Below are 18970 nucleotides of genomic sequence, written 5' to 3' on the forward strand. Positions count from 1 at the left end.
CGTCTACTGGGCGCACAACCGTGGTAGGTTGTAGGCTAACGGGTGCAGCGTCAACCTTCTCCGCACGATACTCCTGCATGAAAGAAGCTAACTGAGTCTGCATAGACTGTAGCAAAGACCACTTAGGGTCTACAGCAGCAGGTGCGGCAACAGACGGTGTTACTGCCTGTTGCGGTACCACTTTGCCTCTCTTAGAAGGTGTGCAGTCGTCGGAAGACTGCAGCGAGTCCGAACTGACCCAGTGGCTACACCTGGGCCGTTGGACTTGCGCGGAAGGGACCTTGCGTTTAAGAGGCCGTGAGACCTTGGTCCATCGTTTCTGGCGAGAAACCTCTTCCGCAGACGAGGAATGAACGGGCTCACTCGTCTTCTTGTGGGTGGGACGATCTAGGAAAGATACGTCCGAAACCACGGAGGGAACGTCTGTCCGCTGATTAAAGCCTGTCGAACCCTTTGGTCGTACGACATTGCTTCTCCCCTGGGCTTGGGAGCTTGCAAGAGGTCCCGGACTGGGAGGACGACAGGCACGAACAGACGCACCCTCATGCGTAACACTAACACTTTTCACTGCACTAACCACTTCACTTCCCACTGCACTTTTACCCTTCAACTCCCTGACGTCAGCCATGAGTTGGTTGCGGTCACTCGCCAATGACTCGACTCTCTCACCCAGAGCCTGGATGGCACGCATCATATCTGCCATCGAAGGTTGTTGAGTGCTAGAAGGGGGATCAGGAGCAACCACTACAGGGGAAGGAATAGGTTGTGGGGCATGGGGAGAGGAAAAATCAACTGAGCGAGACGAACTCCTCCTGACTCTATCTCTCTCTAGCCTACGTGAATATTTCAGGAATTCTTGAAAATCGAATTCCGAAAGCCCAACGCATTCCTCACATCGATCTTCCAATTGACAGGTTTTACCCCGACAATTGGAACAAATGGTGTGCGGATCGATAGAGGCCTTCGGAAGACGCCTTGAACAGTCCCTAGCGCTACACTTCCTGTACTTGGGGACTTGAGAAGGGTCAGACATCTTGAATTAGTCAAAGGGGGAATTCAAAATCTATCCAAGTCGTCAACAAATAATCCAAAATTCAATAAAAGAATGCAAGGAAGTATTGAAGATAACCTCTGCACAGCGAAAGCTAATAACCAGAAATGAATACATCACCAAATAACGTGAAAATCAATCCAGAAAGCAACAGCGTATTTAGTAGGTCTTGCCATTGGCACGACAGAGAGAAAATTGGTTCTGTGTTGACATGGAGTACTTGAGTACCTGCTCGACAGATGGCGCTGTTGATGTACACCCCCACCTGTATAGCGATCGCTGGCGTATTTTGTCCTTAGGTTTTTCTGTCGGGCAGCAGAGCTGACAGCTATATGATCACCGGCTAAGTTTAATATTGAAAAATTAATATAACTTGTTTTTGTATCTACAGACTTATTAAGGACATAAATAAAAGCGGACAAATTTTGAAAGAAAAAATATCAGAAAATCAAATGTTTAGTAAAATTTGGGATAAATTTTCTTTTGTTGGAAACCACTGAAAGAATAGATACAAAAGGCTGCTGAAAAAGTATCTGGTGTAGCACTGGCGAAGGGTGATAGAGAACTAAAGATTGAATCAAGATGCACAAAGGGCAATAGAAGAAACGGAAACCTTTAAGCTATGGAAAAGGACAGGTAGAGAAGAGGAAAGAGAAGGAAGGCTTAAGGGGAGGTATAGAACATGTGCTGGGAGAAATGGAATCTGAATCTAACACCCCAGAGGGAAAAAAGAAAATATCCCAGACAGAAAAGTGCCTAAAGAATAGAGAAAAGATACAAAAAGGGGAAAGCACAGTACATGTAAGAAGAAAATTAATAAATTTGAAGTTGAGACTATACGTATTTACAAGCTGCTGAATGAGGAGAACAAATAGGTATAAAAGGTTTTTGACAATAGATTATTACAGGACAATTGCTGAATAGGACCCTCTGAAAGATAAAAAAGTAAAAGTCCCAAAAATAATCTAATAAAAGCAGCAGGAGAGCTCCACAACAACTGTTATAAACTTATAATGCATCATTATAGAACTCATTCCAATAGTCGAGTAAGGTACTGTATTCATTCATCCATGAGTAGTTGTAGTGACTTTCTCCTTTCGTTTCTTTTTTTTACTGTGTATGTGAAATGCTTGAAAGTAAGTATTCTTCAAGTATTGTAGTCTCTTCTTCTACTACCTTGAAGTTTAATAATAATTGAGGATTGGTCACATAAGTAATTATTCAAAGGGAATTATGCGGATTGTCTTTACACTTTTTTGTAAACCATTTTTCTTTATCTATCTTTATTCTCATAATGAATGTTTAGTTCACTGAATACTTTTGACCTTTTTTTTAGAGCATTATACATCATATTTTATAAATAAGCAAAATAATTGCCTTAGTAAAGTGCATTTAAGCATTGGTCATCATGTCAGTAGATGAAGAAAAGACTGGAACTATTATACATTGTTTTAACCACATACCATCATCACCCAATCATTCAACAATAATTCTCAATTACTTCGTAAAATTATGAGAGAGAGAGAGAGAGAGAGAGAGAGAGAGAGAGAGAGAGAGAGAGAGAGAGAGAGAGAGAGAGAGAGAGAGAGAGAGAGAGAGAGAGAGAGAGAGAGAGAGAGAGATTATAAAATCAATTGAAATATGACAAATTCGTTGAAAATTTGTATTTTTCCTAACTATACAAACCTTAGCTATTTAATAGGGGTTATTACTTTCGGCGTAGCTGAAATGACGAGCCATTAGAATTTTAACGAGGGTTTACTACCCCACCGCTAGTTAGCGGGGGGTAGGGAGGGTAGCTTGCTACCCCACCCCCTCACACACCTGTGCTTGAGCTCACTTTGCTTAGAGGTAGGACTTCACGGGGGATAGGGCTGGCGGGCAAATTTGATTAAATAGCTAAGGTTTGTAGTTACGAAAAATACAAAATATCTACAAATTTGTCATTTGTTCCATAACTGACATATAAACCACGCTATCTAATAGGGGTGACTCACCCATTAGGAAGGTTGGAAAGTCCTGGCTTTTGGCTTTGCCCGGGGACTCAACTATTGAGTGTGTCAGCACTCAACAATAAGGAGTCCCTACACCTCGCTAGAACCTTGCTACGCAAGGACTGCGGCCTAGGTAAGCTGTGTGTGAAGGAATAATAAAGTGTGACTCATCCTAAGAAGTTGACCTGAAGTCCTTTAGATGGAAACTTAAGGCTAGGACTCTCCCAATACCACCTCGTCAGGGTATGGGGACATGACAGTATTAGCTTAATACTAGGAACACAAGGAAACATGGTTTACCTGCAGTGGTTTGAGGTCAGCTGTGCAGAGAACCCAGGATGCTGCTTTCCCCAAGAGAGGGGAAGATGAAGAAAAGAATAAGGGCCAGACAAACCTTTTCATTCATGCACACTAAGACCGGGTAACAATGCCTTCAACCTTCTGCTACTTGTCCACTAAGGAGCCTGAGGTTTTTAACCAGCTGTTGGGCAGCCACCACAGGGCCGATAGAAAACGTATCGAGCCTCCTGTGGGTCACGTCTTGCAAGTACTGGGCTGTGAAGGTTGTCTGACGCTTCCACACCCCAGCTTGAAGAACCTGCGTCACTGAGAAATTTCTCTTGAAGGCCAGGGACATAGCTATGCCCCTGACATCATGTGCTCTAGGGCGACGTGACGGAGGAGGGTCTGGATTCAGGGACAGATGAATCACCCTACGAATCCATGCCGAGATGGTGTTCTTGGTGACCCTCCTCTTAGTCCTCCCAGTGCTCACAAACAATGCCTGCACCTGGGGACCGACTGCAGCCGTTCTTTTGAGATATAGCCTCAGACTCCTAACTGGGCACAGTAGGAGATGGTCTAGGTCATCTGTTACAGAACGAAGACTCGAAATCAGGAAGGAGTCAAATCGAGGGTCCGGAACCCCCGGATTTTGAGTCTTAGCAATAAACTCAGGAACGAATTTGAACGTTACCTCCCCCCATCCCCTTGAATGGGCGATGTCATATGAGAGACCATGAAGTTCACCGACTCGCTTGGCCGAGGCCAAAGCTAGTAGGAACACCGTCTTCCAAGTTAGGTGGCGATCTGAAGCCTGGCGTAATGGTTCATAGGGAGGTCTCTTAAGAGACCTGAGAACTTGAACCACGTTCCATGGAGGAGGTCTCCCTTCCGACTGAGGGAAGGTAAGTTCATAACTTCATATGAGTAGGGAAAGTTCCAGCGAGGAAGAAATGTCCATTCCTTTGAGCCTGAAGGCTAGACTTAAGGCTGAACAATAGCCTTTCACCGCCGAGACTGAAAGGCGCATTTCTTCCCGCAAATACACGAGGAACTGCGCTATTACTAGAATAGTGGCATCGAGTGGAGAGATACCCCTTCCACGACACCAACCACAGAAGACTTTCCACTTTGCCTGGTAGACAGATGCGGATGACTTTCGCAGATGTCCAGATATCCTAATCGCAACTTGTTGCGAAAATCCTCTCTCAGCGAGGAGATGCTGGATAGTCTCCAGGCGTGAAGTCGTAGCGAAGCTACGGCTTTGTGGAAGATGTTGGCAAGTGGTTGTCTGAGTAGCTCGTGTCGCGAAGGGAGTTCTCTCGGAAGTTCCGTTAGGAGTTGCAGAAGGTCCAAAAACCATTCCGCGTGATGCCATAGCGGAGCTATGAGGGTCATTGAAAGATTGACCGATATTCTGGTCTTGTTGAGCACCCTCCTCATCAGACAGAATGTTGTCCCACCGTTGTTGGAAGGCATCTTGCCAGTGCATTGGGATCCGGGACTGGGGAGCAGTACAGTGGAAGCTTGAAGTTCAACGCTGTCGCGAACAGATCCACAGTCTGGGAACCCCACAAAGTCAGGACTTTGTTGGCTACTAGATGATCCAAAGACCACTCGGTACTCACTATCTGAGACGCTCCGCTCAGATTGTCGGCGAGTACATTCCTCTTGCCTGTAATGAAACGTGCTGATAGTGAAATCGAGTGGACTTCGGTCCATCTCAGTATCTACTGCGAGATGGGATAGCTGCTTCGAAAAGGTACCTCCTTGCTTGTTGATGTAAGCCACTACTGTGGTGTGGTCGCTCATCACCACCACAGAGTGACCAGCCAGGTATTGTTGGAACTGTTGAAGGGCCAAAAATACAGCCTTCATCTCTAGAAGATTTATATGGAGGCACTTTTCTGATTCTGACCACAGGCCTGAGATCCTGTGGTGCAGAACGTGGGCTCCCCACCCTTTCTTTGAGGCGTCAGAAAACAGCATCAAATCCGGAGGGAGGACGAGAAGATCCACTCCTCTTCGTAGGTTCTCATCTGTCACCCACCACTGGAGGTCTGTCCGTTCCGCAGGTCCCATAGGGATCATGATGTCCGGGGAATCGTAACCTTGATTCCACCGGGACTTGAGTCGCCACTGGAGGGATCTCATCCTGAGGCGACCGTTAGGAACTAGACGAGCCAAAGATGAGAGGTGACCGAGGAGGCGTAACCACGATTGGGCTGGAAGTTCTTCTCTTCTGAAGAGAGGGCTTGCGACCCTCCTCAGCCTTGCTATCCTGTCGTCTGATGGGAAGGCTTTGTGGAGATCGGTGTTTAATCTCATGCCTAGATATACCAGTCTTTGAGTGGGAAGCAGAGAGGACTTCTCGAGTTTTACCATGGTTCCCAGATCCTGGCAAAGTCCCAGAAGTTTGTCTCGGTGTTGAAGAAGGGATGACTCCGAGTCTGCTAGGATCAGACAGTCGTCCAGATAACGGAGGAGACAGATGACGATCCTGTGTGCCCACGGCGATATTAGGGTGAACACTCAGGTGAAAACCTGTGGTGCTGTGGAGAGACCGAAACACAGCACCTTGAACTGGTACACCTTGTTGTCTAGGCTGAATCTTAAGTACTTCCTTGAAGACGGATGGACTGGGATGTGGAAGTACGCGTCCTTCAGATCCAGTGTACACATGGTCTTGCGGTCTCACTGCAAGTGTGACCATGTCTGCGGTCTCCATGCTGAACAGAGTTTACTTGACAAACTCCAGACGCCTTCTTTACAAGAAAGAGTCGAACGAAGAAGCCTGGAGACCCGTCGAGGACCTCTTGAAGAGCGCCCTTCTTCAACATGCTCTGGACTTCTGCCCGAAGGGCTTGCCCCCTTGCTGATCCCTTCGCAAGGGAGCTCAACGACACTGGATTTGTCGTCACGGGAGGTAGAGATGTTGTGAACGGGACGCGATATCCCTGACTGATTACGGATATCGTCCAGGAATCGGCACCGAGTTGCTGCCACCTGTCTGCGCAACTTTGTAGGCATCCCCCCACTGGTGGACATGCAGGGGGACTGCCAATTCTAGCGTTTGCGGCCTCGGCCGCTCCCTCTAGGATTCTTCCCTCCCCTGGAGGACTTCTTGCCTTTCTTGTCCTTGACAGGAAAGGGCTTAGACACTACCGTCTTCGCTGCCGTTGCCGGTTTCATGGTCTTGGTAGGGCGTGGCTGCTGGGGTGCTGGAGGTTTATAGGGCTTAGATGTTAAAGCCCTATGTAGGAGGGATTCTTGGTGGGACTTCCTCCACATCTCAGCGTCCTGCTCCACGTCCCTAGGCTCAAACAGGTTCGTTCCCATCACGGAAGAATGTCTGAGCCTGCTGATCTCGGTGTTGGGGACCTTTTCGCGGTCTTGGTAGGGCGTGGCTGCTGGGGTGCTGGAGGTTTATAGGGATTAGATGTTAAAGCCCTATGTAGGAGGGATTCTTGGTGGGACTTCCTCCACATCTCAGCGTCCTGCTCCACGTCCCTAGGCTCAAACAGGTTCGTTCCCATCACGGAAGAATGTCTGAGCCTGCTGATCTCGGTGTTGGGGACCTTTTCGCGGTCTTGGTAGGGCGTGGCTGCTGGGGTGCTGGAGGTTTATACGGCTTAGATGTTAAAGCCCTATGTAGGAGGGATTCTTGGTGGGACTTCCTCCAACTCTCAGCGGCCTGCTCCACGTCCCTATGCTCAAACAGGTTCGTTCCCATCACGGAAGAATGTCTGAGCCTGCTGATCTCGGTGTTGGGGACCTTTTGATGGAATCCCTTAGACACCGCAACCCGACGTTTCAAGATGGTATTAGCCCACAAGTTCGAGACTTGGTGGGCAAGAAACTCGATCGTGCGAGTGCCTGAGAGTAAGAAGGTCTCCATAGCTTGCCTGGTACATTCTTTGGATAAATGCTCCGAACGTATCAGGATACCTAAGGTCTCTAGCCACGAAGTGGCCTGCATGGCACACTTCGCCACCTTCTCCTGGCTACGGATCTCAGTCGCCAAGAATGAGACCTGTCGGTTGGAGTCTTTCAAGAGGGACTCCCCTGGTAAGCTCTTCCAACGAATGGCGAAGGGGAAGAGCCAACCAAGACTCCTCTACGATCTCGAAGTACCTCTTCTGCTGTACACGAGAAGGTGGGAGGAGCTTGTTGCTGGCGCTGGTTCGGCTGGCGGAGGCAAGCTCGGAGAGCTGGACTTCAATCTTGTCCCTGGCACTCTTAACCCCTTGAGACCAGGGCAAAGCTGCACTGGTCTTCGAGGGTTTTTGAGTCCCAAACACTCGGTCCAAGACCGTGTCTTTGCCCTCTCGAGGAGGAATCTCTGGGTCAGCAAACCCATTGAGATTCCCCATAAGGGTCAGAACCTGCCAGAATGCATGTTCTGACTCCTGCAGATCTCCTCCTGAAGGACTAGCAGCGAAGTCTCCTGTCCCCAAAGGCTCTTCTTGGGGGGACTCGCGGACATTCTCCGAGTGACTGGCTGGCTCCGGTCTAAGTCTTGATGAAGACTTTGGTACTGTCTTGGAGTCCTTCGACTCCCTCCTGGGAGGGATGCAAGACTCCAACAACGATGGGGGAACGCCTCCCCTCACGTGTCTTCCCTGAGGACATGAAGTCTTCGTCCGAAAGGGAGGGAGAAAAAGTCTGGGGGGGGTGAGGAGGCCTGCCTCAAAGAGTTACAAGGAGACAGCTTTGTCCTCGGAGAAGTTACCACGTCTGAAACTCCTCTTTTCCTCTTCAGGGGAGTAGATGCTGCCAAGGATTTGTGGATCAGCTCAGAGAGAACAGGATTAAACGCCTGCGCGACCGCTCTGATCAGTGTCCCAAACCAAGGCTGCTGAACGACGGTTGCTCTGTCAGACACTCCCTCTGGAGGGAAAGGGATCGACCAATCCCTGGGATGAGTATCCAAAGGGGGGTTCACCTGAAAATAAAAAGATGGAGAAGAAATGTCCCTGGACCTTTGTGGAATCTTCCCCCCTGCCGGCGAGCGTGCTGTTCTGCGCTTGCCGCACGATGTCCTGCAGCCTCGCGCGTGGGAGGGTATTGGCGATCGCGCTGGCGCTCACACGATGGGGAATACCCGGCGTCGTGCGCGCGGGGGGCAAATGTTGGTATCGCGCGTGGGGGGCGAATGTTGGTATCGCGATGGCGCGTAGGAGCGCGTGCCGTAGACACCAGAGGGTGCGCAGAAGTTAGATTGCGCGCGAGGGTGAATGTTCGCGTGGGCCCGCAGGATCAGGATGAAGAGCCTGTGCGGGCGATAATACCGTTGGGCGCGCGCGCAGGAGAGACATCTCTTGCGAGCATGTGTGTGCACATCAGGCTGGGGAGATGGGAATGGGCGAGCATCCTCGTGGGCGCATGTGGGTGACTGCGCGTGAATGCGTACTGGCGAGGGATGGCGCGCAGGTGAAGATCGACGGCGCGTTGGCGAGCGCTGGCGCGTTGGTGAGCGCTGACGAGTAGGGGAAGCCTTCAACTTCCCTACTGCGCCCAGATCGGAAGATCGTGGGCGCGCAGGAGATCGTTGGCGCGGAGAGCGCAGAAGGTTGAAGGCGCGCAGTGGCGCGCTGGCGATCAGGGGAGCGCTGGCGCGCAGGTGAGCACTGGTGCGCAGGTGAGCGCTGGCACGCTTTAGCAGGAACATTTGCCAGCGGTGAGCGCTGGCGCGCAAGTGAGCACTGATGCACTTTAACAGGATCGTCGGCAGCAGGTGCGCGTAAGGGACGTATGCGCCAATTTGCGTATACACCCTTGTTGCCCCGAAGGGACCGTTGCCTGTTTCACAAAAACAGGATTGGTAGGTGCCCCCAGCGCATCAGCAGCCAGAAACGGCGACGGCAGGTCAGCAGGTCTGAGGGGTGGAAGGTCGGCGTGTCCTTTATAAGGACGACTTTCCACCGAAGGGGATCGCGAACGATCCGCAGAGAGGTCCAGGGTTGTAGCAGGAACAGTTGGAGATCGATGACGAGACTCCTCTGCGGCGGACTGCAACGGTGACGTTGAACCGAAGAGGCGCCTCCTCACACCCTTGTGAGGCGAAGGAAGGCGAGCTTTACACCGTATGCGCCCTCTGGGGACCGCTGGGTCAGCAGTCCTCCGAAGAGGAGTCTCTGTGAGTGAACTCCCTCAAGGGGGAGAATCATCGGCAGGAGAGACTGTTGAACTTAGTTCCTCCATCGAAGGTTGAGCAGAGGGAGAAACTAAGCCTTCAGCTACAGTAGGTTGAGCAGTTGCAGAGGTCGAAGATACCACATCGGAAGCCTCTGCCACCACAACGTCGACGATAGACAGAGGATCAACCTCTGCCAAAGTCGGCGATTGCTAGACAGCGGCACCCAACCGGATCACCGGATCATGTCAAACAAGGTTTTCTTGGAGGGCGAACCTTCGAGCCCCAAGGAAGACCAAAGCTGGAATAAATCATTAGTACTCACATTAATATTTAATTCCTCCCCTGGGGGAGGAGGTGGAGCTGCCTCGCTAGGGGAGTCAACGCCATCTCCCGAACCCCGAGGTCAGGAAACAGAACCATGGCCTTCGCTACCACTCGACGGTCTCCCGGAAGAAACCGATCGAGCGGGAGCTTCGGAGGAGGTTTGGGCAACGGAAGAAGAGTCCTTGGGATTTTCTCCTTTCAAAGAAACCTTTGAAGGAGAAATATCCCGCCTGGACTTCTTCCGTCGCCGAGAAAACCTCTCCCACTGAGAGGTAGACCACTCCCTACACTCACCACACTTATTAGTTCTATCACACCATTGGCCCCTACAATAAGGACAAAGGGTGTGAGGGTCCGTCTCGACCGCCGACATAAACGTACCACAAGGGCGGTCGGGTAATCCAGGACACTTGCGCATGATAGCAGAGGCCAACTTCACAAACACACCTGTAGAAGAGAAAGCAAAAAGGCATTAATGGCTGTCAGAGAGGCGAGGGTGGGAGCGGACACGTCCGACTACCACCCGAGCCGAGAGCAAAGTGAGCTCAAGCACAGGTGTGTGTGGGGTGGGGGGGGAGCAAGCTACCCTCCCTACCCCCCACTAACTAGCGGTGTGGTAGTAAACCCTCATTAAAGTTCTAATGGCTCGTCATTTCAGCTACGCCGAAAGTAATATCCCCTATTAAATGGCGTGGTTTGTATGTTAGTTACGGAACAAACAAGCTATTGAATTATCAAACTGACTACTGTACAATAGAATTTAAAGAAACTTACTTTTCCCTTTCTCTGGCATTGGTATATAATTTCACTTCTTCATAGAGCTCTGGCCGATTATGATCTGAAAATAAAATTGTATTAGTTTATTGTTGAAAAAAAAATGCTTCTAAATCTATTTCCTATTTCACAATATACTGTACATACCGGTACGTATATATTTTGTAAAGTACTGTACAGTAATGAAATATAATGTACTATACAGTTTTGTAATTGCACTAGCCAGGCCATCACATTGAGTTAATTTTAAAATGGCCATGAACTAAGTAACATTGTTTATTGGGTTATCTACAAAAATGATAATAACTACTGGCGAAGGAAAGTTATGAGAAGGGAATGGCTCTGTATGACAGAAATTTTGTAGGATTTTCTAGAAAGCAGTGTGTCCACCATCATACAAATTACCCAAAAATACAATTAAATACTCATATTACACCAAGTCTATGATGAATGGTTACAGAATCAAAAGTAAAAATGATATTTTGATTATAAAATAAATTTTTGAATATACTTACCCGGTGAATATATAATAGCTGACGTCTCCGACGGCTCGACAGATTCCAAAAAACTCGCGAGCGATCGCCGTGAAGGTTGCGGGTGTGCCCACCAGCGCTGACTATCGGCCAGATACCGCATATACTTGTAAACATCTCCAGTTCTTCTCAGTCCCCTAGGTCTCTATCGGGGAGGAAGGGAGGGCCTTTAATTTATATATTCACCGGGTAAGTATATTCAAAAATTTATTTTATAATCAAAATATCATTTTTAAATATTAAACTTAGCCGGTGAATATATAATAGCTGATTCACACCCATGGTGGTGGGTAGAGACCAGTATTAATACAATAAAGGCGTATATGCTCAAGAGTTTTTGACAATTATTCAAAAAACAGACTTAAGTATAGGTACCTGGTAAGGAAGCAGACTCTAATTATTACTCTGCCTCATTAGTCCGCTTTCCTCACGAAGCCCAGCCATCCTCTCAGGATGCTGAAAGACTCCCAGGAGCTGTTATATCCAGGGCGAACACCCCTATAACAGGACCTCATCAATACCCTTAATCTGGGCGCTCTCAAGAAACAACATTTGACCACCCGCCAAATCAAAAAAGATGCGAAAGACTTCCTAGTCTTCCGTACAACCCAAGACAAGATTAAAAACATTTCAAGAGAAGATTAAAAGGATATTGGGATTAAGGGAATGTAGTGGTAGAACCCTCACCCACTACTGCACTCGCTGCAACGAATGGACCCAGGGTGTTGCAGTCCTCATAAAGAGTCTGGACATCTTTTAAGTAAAATGAAGCGATCACCGACTTGCTCCTCCAAAAGGTCGCGTCCATAATACTTCGAAGAGACCTGTTTTGCTTAAAGGCACCGAAGTCGCTATCGCTCTCACTTCGTGCGTCTTGATCTTAAGCAAACAACGATCTTTCTCATTTAAATGAGAATGTGCCTCCCGGATTAAAAGTCTAATAAAGTACGATAACGCATTTTTAGACATGGGCAATGAGGGCTTCTTAACGGAGCATCATAAGGCCTCAAAAACCACCTCGTAATGGTTTAGTTCGAGCTAAGTAAAACTTAAGAGCTCTAACGGGGCACAGCACTCTTTCAACTTCGTTACCTACGATTTCTGACAGACTAGGTATTTCAAAAGATTTAGGCCAAGGACGAGAAGGCAGTTCGTTCTTGGCCAAAAAACCAAGTTGAAGCGAACATGTAGCTTTATTTGTAGAGAAGCCGATGTTCTTACTAAAAGCATGGATCTCACTGACCCTTTTAGCCGAAGCCAAGCACACCAAAAAAAGCGTCTTGAGGGTGAGATCCTTCAGGGAGGCTGAATGCAATGGCTCAAACCTGTCTGACATTAGGAACCTTAGAACCACGTCTAAGTTCCATGCGGGAGTTGACATACGACGCTCCTTAGAGGTCTCGAAGGACTTAAGGAGATCTTGGAGATCCTTGTTATTTGACAGATCCAAGCCTCTATGTCTGAAAACAGACGCCAACATGCTCCTGTAGCCTTTAATAGTGGGAGCAGAGAGGGAGCGAACATTTCTCAGATGCAGGAGAAAGTCCGCAATTTGGGCTACAGAGGTACTGGAAGAGGAAATAGAGGAGGACTTGCACCAGTCTCTAAATACCTCCCATTTCGACTGATAGATCCTGATGGTAGAGGATCTTCTAGCCCTCGCGATCGCTCTAGCTGCCTCCTTCGAAAACCCTCGAGCTCAAGAGAGTCTTTCAATAGACTGAAGGCAGTTAGACGAAGCGTGGGGAGGCTTTGATAAAATCTCTTTACGTGAGGCTGTCGCAAGAGATCCATCCGTAACGGCAGACTTCTTGGAACGTCTACCAGCCATAGAAGTACCTCTGTGAACCACTCTCTCGCGGGCCAGAGTGGAGCAACCAATGTCAACCTGGTCCCTTCGTGAGAGGTGAACTTCTGCAGCACCTTGTTTAGGATCTTGAAAGGTGGAAAGGCATAAACGTCCAGGTGAGACCAGTCCAGCAGGAAAGCGTCTATGTGGGCTGCCTCTGGATCTGGAACTGGAAAGCAGTAAGTCAAGAGCCTCTTTGTCAGAGAAGTCGCAAAAAGATCTATGGTGGGTTGACCCCATGTCATCCATAGCTTCTCGCACACAGTCTTATGCAACGTCCACTCCATGGAGATGACTTGTCCTCTTCTGCTGAGGCAGTCCGCCAAGACATTCATTTTTCCTTGCACAAATCTCGCCAAAGGAGAGATGTTACTTGCCTTAAATGGAGTTCCTTCTGATCCGTGGATCAAAGACCCGAGCATTCCAGACTGTCCAGTGGAGCTCCCTAACCCAAAACCGAAGCATCTGAATACAACACATGGTTTGGGTTCTTGATCGCAAGAGAAAGACCTTCTCGAAGTCTGATGTTGCTGTCCCACCAAGTCAGACATGTCTAGACTGGGTTGGAGATTGGGAAAGAGATACTCTCTAAGCCCTTCTCCTTGTTCCAATGGTTTAGGTGAAATTGGAGAGGGCATAGGTTGAGTCTCCTCAGAGAGATAAACTACTCCAGCGATGAAAGAGTTCCCACGAGACTAGTTCAAACTCTTACAGAGCAACTGTTTTCCTCTTGCAAGTGAAGGACTTTTAACAGAGCTTGTTCCATTCTTGTGGGAGACGAAAAGGCCCGAAAAATCAGACACTGTATCTCCATTCCCAAATAAAGAATAGTCTGGGATGGGGTACTGTAAGTTACGACTTCTCTACGTTCACTATGAGACCTAGCTCCTTGGTTAGGTCTAATATCCATTAGAGGCTCTCCAGACAGTGATATAATGACGACGCCCTGATTAGCCAGTCGTCAAAATAAAGGGAGGCTCTGAATCCTCAAAAAATGTAGAAAGCTTGCTACATTTTGCAAGGGCCTTGTAAAAACAAGAGGAGCAGGAATGAGGCCGAAGTACAGTGCTCGACATTGGTACATTACTTTCCCGTCCACAAACCTCAGATGTTGTTGAAAGTTTGGATGAATCGGGATGTGGAAGTATGCATCCTGAAGGTCGAGAGAGACCATCCAGTCGCCTTCCCTTACTGCTGCCAAGACAGATTTAGTAGTCTTCATCGTGAAGTTTGTCTTGACAATGAACACATTGAGCGCACTTACATCTTAAGTACTCCTGCAGTGAACGTGGCTGCCAGATCATTGGAGCCATCCCTGATAGCCTTGTTCCTGCAGTGAACGTGGCTGTCAGATCATTGGAGCCATCCCTGATAGCCCTGTTCATGCATGACATAATTGTACAGCAAAACATTGACAGCTGGAGAGACCTTCTGACTTAAGGCTCCCAGGGACCAACCAACAAATAAAAACTTCAAACGCTCAAAAAAACTCCTAACAGGAGATGGTCTAGCTCTGAAGCCGACCATAAAATCTTGGAGCGTCTCATGGCCAGGCGACGGGGAGAGTCTATGAGGCTTGAGAAGTCTCCCTGGGCAGAGGCAGGAACTCCCAAGCCGAGAACTTCTCCCGTGTCATACCAGACGCTCGCTCTAAAAGTCAGTTTAAAAGGAGGGAAAGCAAAGGCTGTCTCCCCCAAACTCCTCCTGGTGATCAACCAGTCGCCTAGCAAACGTAAAACTCTCTTAGAAGAGCGAGAGAGCACTAGCTTAGAAAACGACGGCTTCGAAGTAGCTAGGCCTAGCGTAAACTCTGACGAAGGCGAACGAGGAGCAGCAGTTACAAAATGGACCGGAAAAAGATCCTTAAAAATCAGCATGATTTTTTTAAAGTCCATAGAGGTCTGAGCAGCTTTAGGCTCCTCTCCGTCTGACAAAGTCCCCAAAGGAATATCAGTAGGAGGAGGATCAGCAACTTCCTCATCTGAAGGAACCTCGTCCGACAATTGTCTAGTCTCATGAAAAGGAGAGACCTGCCGCGGCGGCAATGCTTGACAGGCAATGTCAACAAGCAAAGGAGCAGCAGTAGCAGTAGAGGAAGCGACGTCAGGTCGCTGCTGAAAGGACTGAAAACCTTGTGACTGTCCAACAACAACAACAGGAGTTGATGGACGCTCGACGTCACGTCGGAACTGCATTGACTGCCTAGACTGAGCAGTCAAAACAACCTTCGACTGCGGTGATTGACGCTCAACGTCAAGTCGAGGCAACTGAGCTGGTTGGCAAACGTCCTGAACGTCAACACGAGACTGCGGCAGCGGCTGAACGTCAACACGAAACTGCGGCAGCGGCTGAAAGTCAACACGAGACTGCAGCGAGGGAGGATCCATGTCACGTGACTGACGTGAAAAACTCCTGACATCACGTTTCAAAGTACAAGAAACGTCAGCACTAACGTCAAACGGACGAGTAAATGCTCGTTTGGGCGGCTGACGGCCAGAGTCTCGTTTAGCGTAACGGCGACTCGAAAGCGAAGGTTCATCGTGAACCTGCTCAACGTCATACTTCTCCATAAGGGAGGCAAGCTTAGTCTGCATGTCCTGCAGGACAACCCATTTAGGATCAACGGGAGTCGGAACGGGCCGAGACGACGGTAACGTCTGTGTTGGCAAAACATTGCCTTTACCGCGACCCTCGGACCCCGTGTTACGCTTGCGTTTAATAGGCGAACAGTCTTCCGACGACTGCAAAGGGTCAGAGCTGTCCCCATGGCTACAGCCAGGACGCTGGACCTGTCCTGAAGGGACTGACTTTCGCTTAAAGGGTCTAGAAATTTGCGCCAAGGTTTCTTTTGCGAAAAGTCTTCGGATGACGAGGAGAACACAGTCTCACCCGTCTTATGGTAAGGGCGATCTTGACGAGAAACGTCCGATACCAAAGAGGGAACGTCTGTACGTTGGTTAAAGCCTCTCGTCCCCTTAAGTCCTACGACATTACTCCTCCCTGGTGCAGGGGAGCCTGAAAGAGGTCTCGGACTAGGGGAGCGACAAGCACGAACAAACGAACCCTCCGCAACACAGCACATGTTTTCTTGCACTCACTTCACTGATATCGTATTTTTCAATAATTTCACATTAGGCATGAATAAAACTGATATCTACCTGAAGCACGCAATTCTCCCTTACATCAAAAGGTTATAATTGCGAAATGAGTCGTATAATGTAAGCACATTAGTACAAAATGAAACACACATGAAAAAATCAAAAAACATACACATATATATCGAATAAAACAGAAATATATAAAGTTAAAAAGGATCAGTGACTGGGGAGGAGACTAAACACTAGTTCACTAAAGACTACGTTTTCAATCTCTCACCGTACAGTGCCTTGGGACGAGAATAAAAACTAAAAACGTTTTATCCTTTCTCCCTGTACAGAGACTTGGGACGAGAGTAAAAAAAAACTGAATCGAGAACAACGTTACTCGCTCCCAAACTCCTTACTTGGGACGAGAATAAAGACCGGATCGTTCTCTCTTTCTCTCTCTCTGTCCGTCTCTCTCTCTCTCTCTCTTGTCACACACAAGAGAATTGGCCACTCACCCTTCGTCAATAAACAGGTTATTTGACCAAAGGAAAAAAACTGAAAGGACTAAGAAATTGAAAATTAACAAGTTCCTTTAAATTAGTATTTAAAACACTTCAGTTTGAAAGAAGAATGAACAAAACGTCAAAACCGATTTACTCTTTCTGCAAAGTGAAACCGTGATTCTCTCTTTCTCTATCGTAACGATAGAGCGCAAACTGCGTAGCATAAATAAACCAAACGTTAGTTCATCTTTGAAAAAAAAAAAAAAACAGCACGAAGACTATTCAAAGAATATATTTCTTAAAATATTTTCTAAAAAATATTCATTTCATAACTCTTACAGAGCAAATGATTTAAACTTAACGAAAATAAAAGTTGAATGGGCTCAACGTTGTTTAACTTAGGTTTCCAAGTTAGGACCGCCTACATCTCGGACTAGGGGAGGAATAGGTAAAGGCCGCATATAAACAAAACATAATATTTATCTTGATGTTTAGTATAAATGGAAAGCTAATCGAAGAGGCCTAATAAAGGCGGGTGAGATATAAAATATATAGAGGAAAATCTATAATTATCAACAATAATTTATAACGTGATAAAATAATTACTAAAAGCCTTAAACACACTTCCGTACACTGAGGGAAGGGTCGGCCATCTTTACTCTATGGAAAAACCAGAGATAAAAAAGCAAGGGCAAAACACTTTTCCTCTCCTTTCAAAAGCATTTCTTTTGAAGATAGTATTGAATAATCCAACACGGCGAAAGCAATAAAACCAAAACCAAGTACTTCACCAATTCGGTAGAAAACTTGAGGTCATAAAGCGAGTGGAATCAACTTATCGATGAAACCGACAGAGAAGAACTGGAGATGTTTACAAGTATATGCGGTATCTGGCCGATAGTCGGCGCTGGTGGGCACACCCGCAACCTTCACGGCGATCGCTCGCGAGTTTTTTGGAATCTGTCGAGCCGTCGGAGACGTCAGCTATTATATATTCACCGGCTAAGTTTAATATTTAAAATTACACTTTTCAGCCAACACCAGTTTTCTAATACAAGAAAAAAAAATTATTTCAATTACCGGGTACCTTATATAATGCATTTTGAACGAATCTGACATTCACTTCTGTTGCAAATGAGTAGTTTTAACGATACAGGACCAGCTAAAGAACAAGAATAATGGAGTTCCACAATCAGAATTGGTCTTGCTCAGACATGGCTTGTTTCAGTAGCTATGTAACAATATCTGCTTGCTTTTTTCATTTGGCAGGCAGTACACGTTTCACTGCTCACGTTAACGGCGTGGGCAAGTATTATGGTGTTACTTCTTTGTTTTGGCAAGGGGTACATGCTTCGCTTTGTTTATTTGATGCATGGGCAAGTGATTTTGCTGTTATTTGACTTTCAGATGAACAACAAATATTATAAATATGAATATACACAAATATATTACGGTACTTTCATTATTCAAAGTCGCTGAAGTCTGAAACAAAGGAACCAAACAAGTTTCAGCAGTTTTATCATACCCACATTTAAATATATAAAAGACAATAAGGCATTTTACCAACAACGCATTGCCATAAAACAAACCCTAATGGGAGCAACACTTGCGGGATACCGTTAATGTCATCAGGGGATAAAATCATACTGTACATTGGTAATTATCTCTATAGGCCTAATCATTAATTTCAGATAAACTTGAATAAGTTTTTCACATCAATTATCTCAAGATATAAAAAAAAAAAAAATTAGGAGCCTTTGTATATCACCAGCCAGTTCCTAATTCAAGGATAGAAAATGGGAATTTTCTTCTCATTTTAAAGTAATCTGTGGCCGCTGTAATACAAAAGCTGCGTCTGTTTTTTGCAAGAGCTCTACTTAAGAACACCACCTAACCTAAACTTCCCCACCTAACCTAACCTACAAGCCGTGTCTTTGCCTACTTACCTAACATGGAGATAACGACCTCTGCAACTGCTCTTACACTCCCGTATTCTCAGCTTACCCTCATGGCCGTCATCATATGTTCCGGAGACCGCTATCATACATACATCACAAAAAATAAATAAACGATGTTGGCTAGGTCTTTAATAACACCATAAAAAAGCATTTCTTTGAATCTCATTCTAAATATGTGTCAGATAAGATAGCCTAACCTAGGTAAGGGAAATGTAGCCTACATGTCAGGGTAGGGTAAAGAACCTTCTGAGATGAGGATCATGTAAAGAAACCGGAGCCTTTGTATATCAGCGGCCAGTTCCTCCCATTTGGATTAAAAATTGACATCAACTAACCTAAATATTCCCTCATAACCTAACCTATAAGCCGTGTCTTTACCTTCCTACCTAACGGGGGGTTAACGCCCCCTAGCGACCCCCTTACACTGCCGTATTTTAAGTTAGCCGTAATCATACATGCAGGTGGCCGCTATCATAC

At 46.9% G+C, this 18970-nt stretch overlaps 1 protein-coding gene across 2 annotated transcripts in view; it reads right to left on the minus strand.

Moving 5' to 3' along the window:
- The window catches only part of Vps28 (vacuolar protein sorting 28), a 71161-nt gene that overhangs the window by 34611 nt on the left and 17580 nt on the right, over positions 1–18970 (minus strand). For both annotated transcript variants that reach the window (XM_068363449.1, XM_068363450.1), the window contains exon 2: positions 10565–10628. In XM_068363449.1, the coding sequence (XP_068219550.1) occupies positions 10565–10628 (64 nt within the window). The remainder of the gene's footprint in view (positions 1–10564; positions 10629–18970) is intronic.

Source organism: Palaemon carinicauda, chromosome 40, assembly GCF_036898095.1.
Source record: "Palaemon carinicauda isolate YSFRI2023 chromosome 40, ASM3689809v2, whole genome shotgun sequence".
NCBI classification, from domain to species: domain Eukaryota; kingdom Metazoa; phylum Arthropoda; class Malacostraca; order Decapoda; family Palaemonidae; genus Palaemon; species Palaemon carinicauda.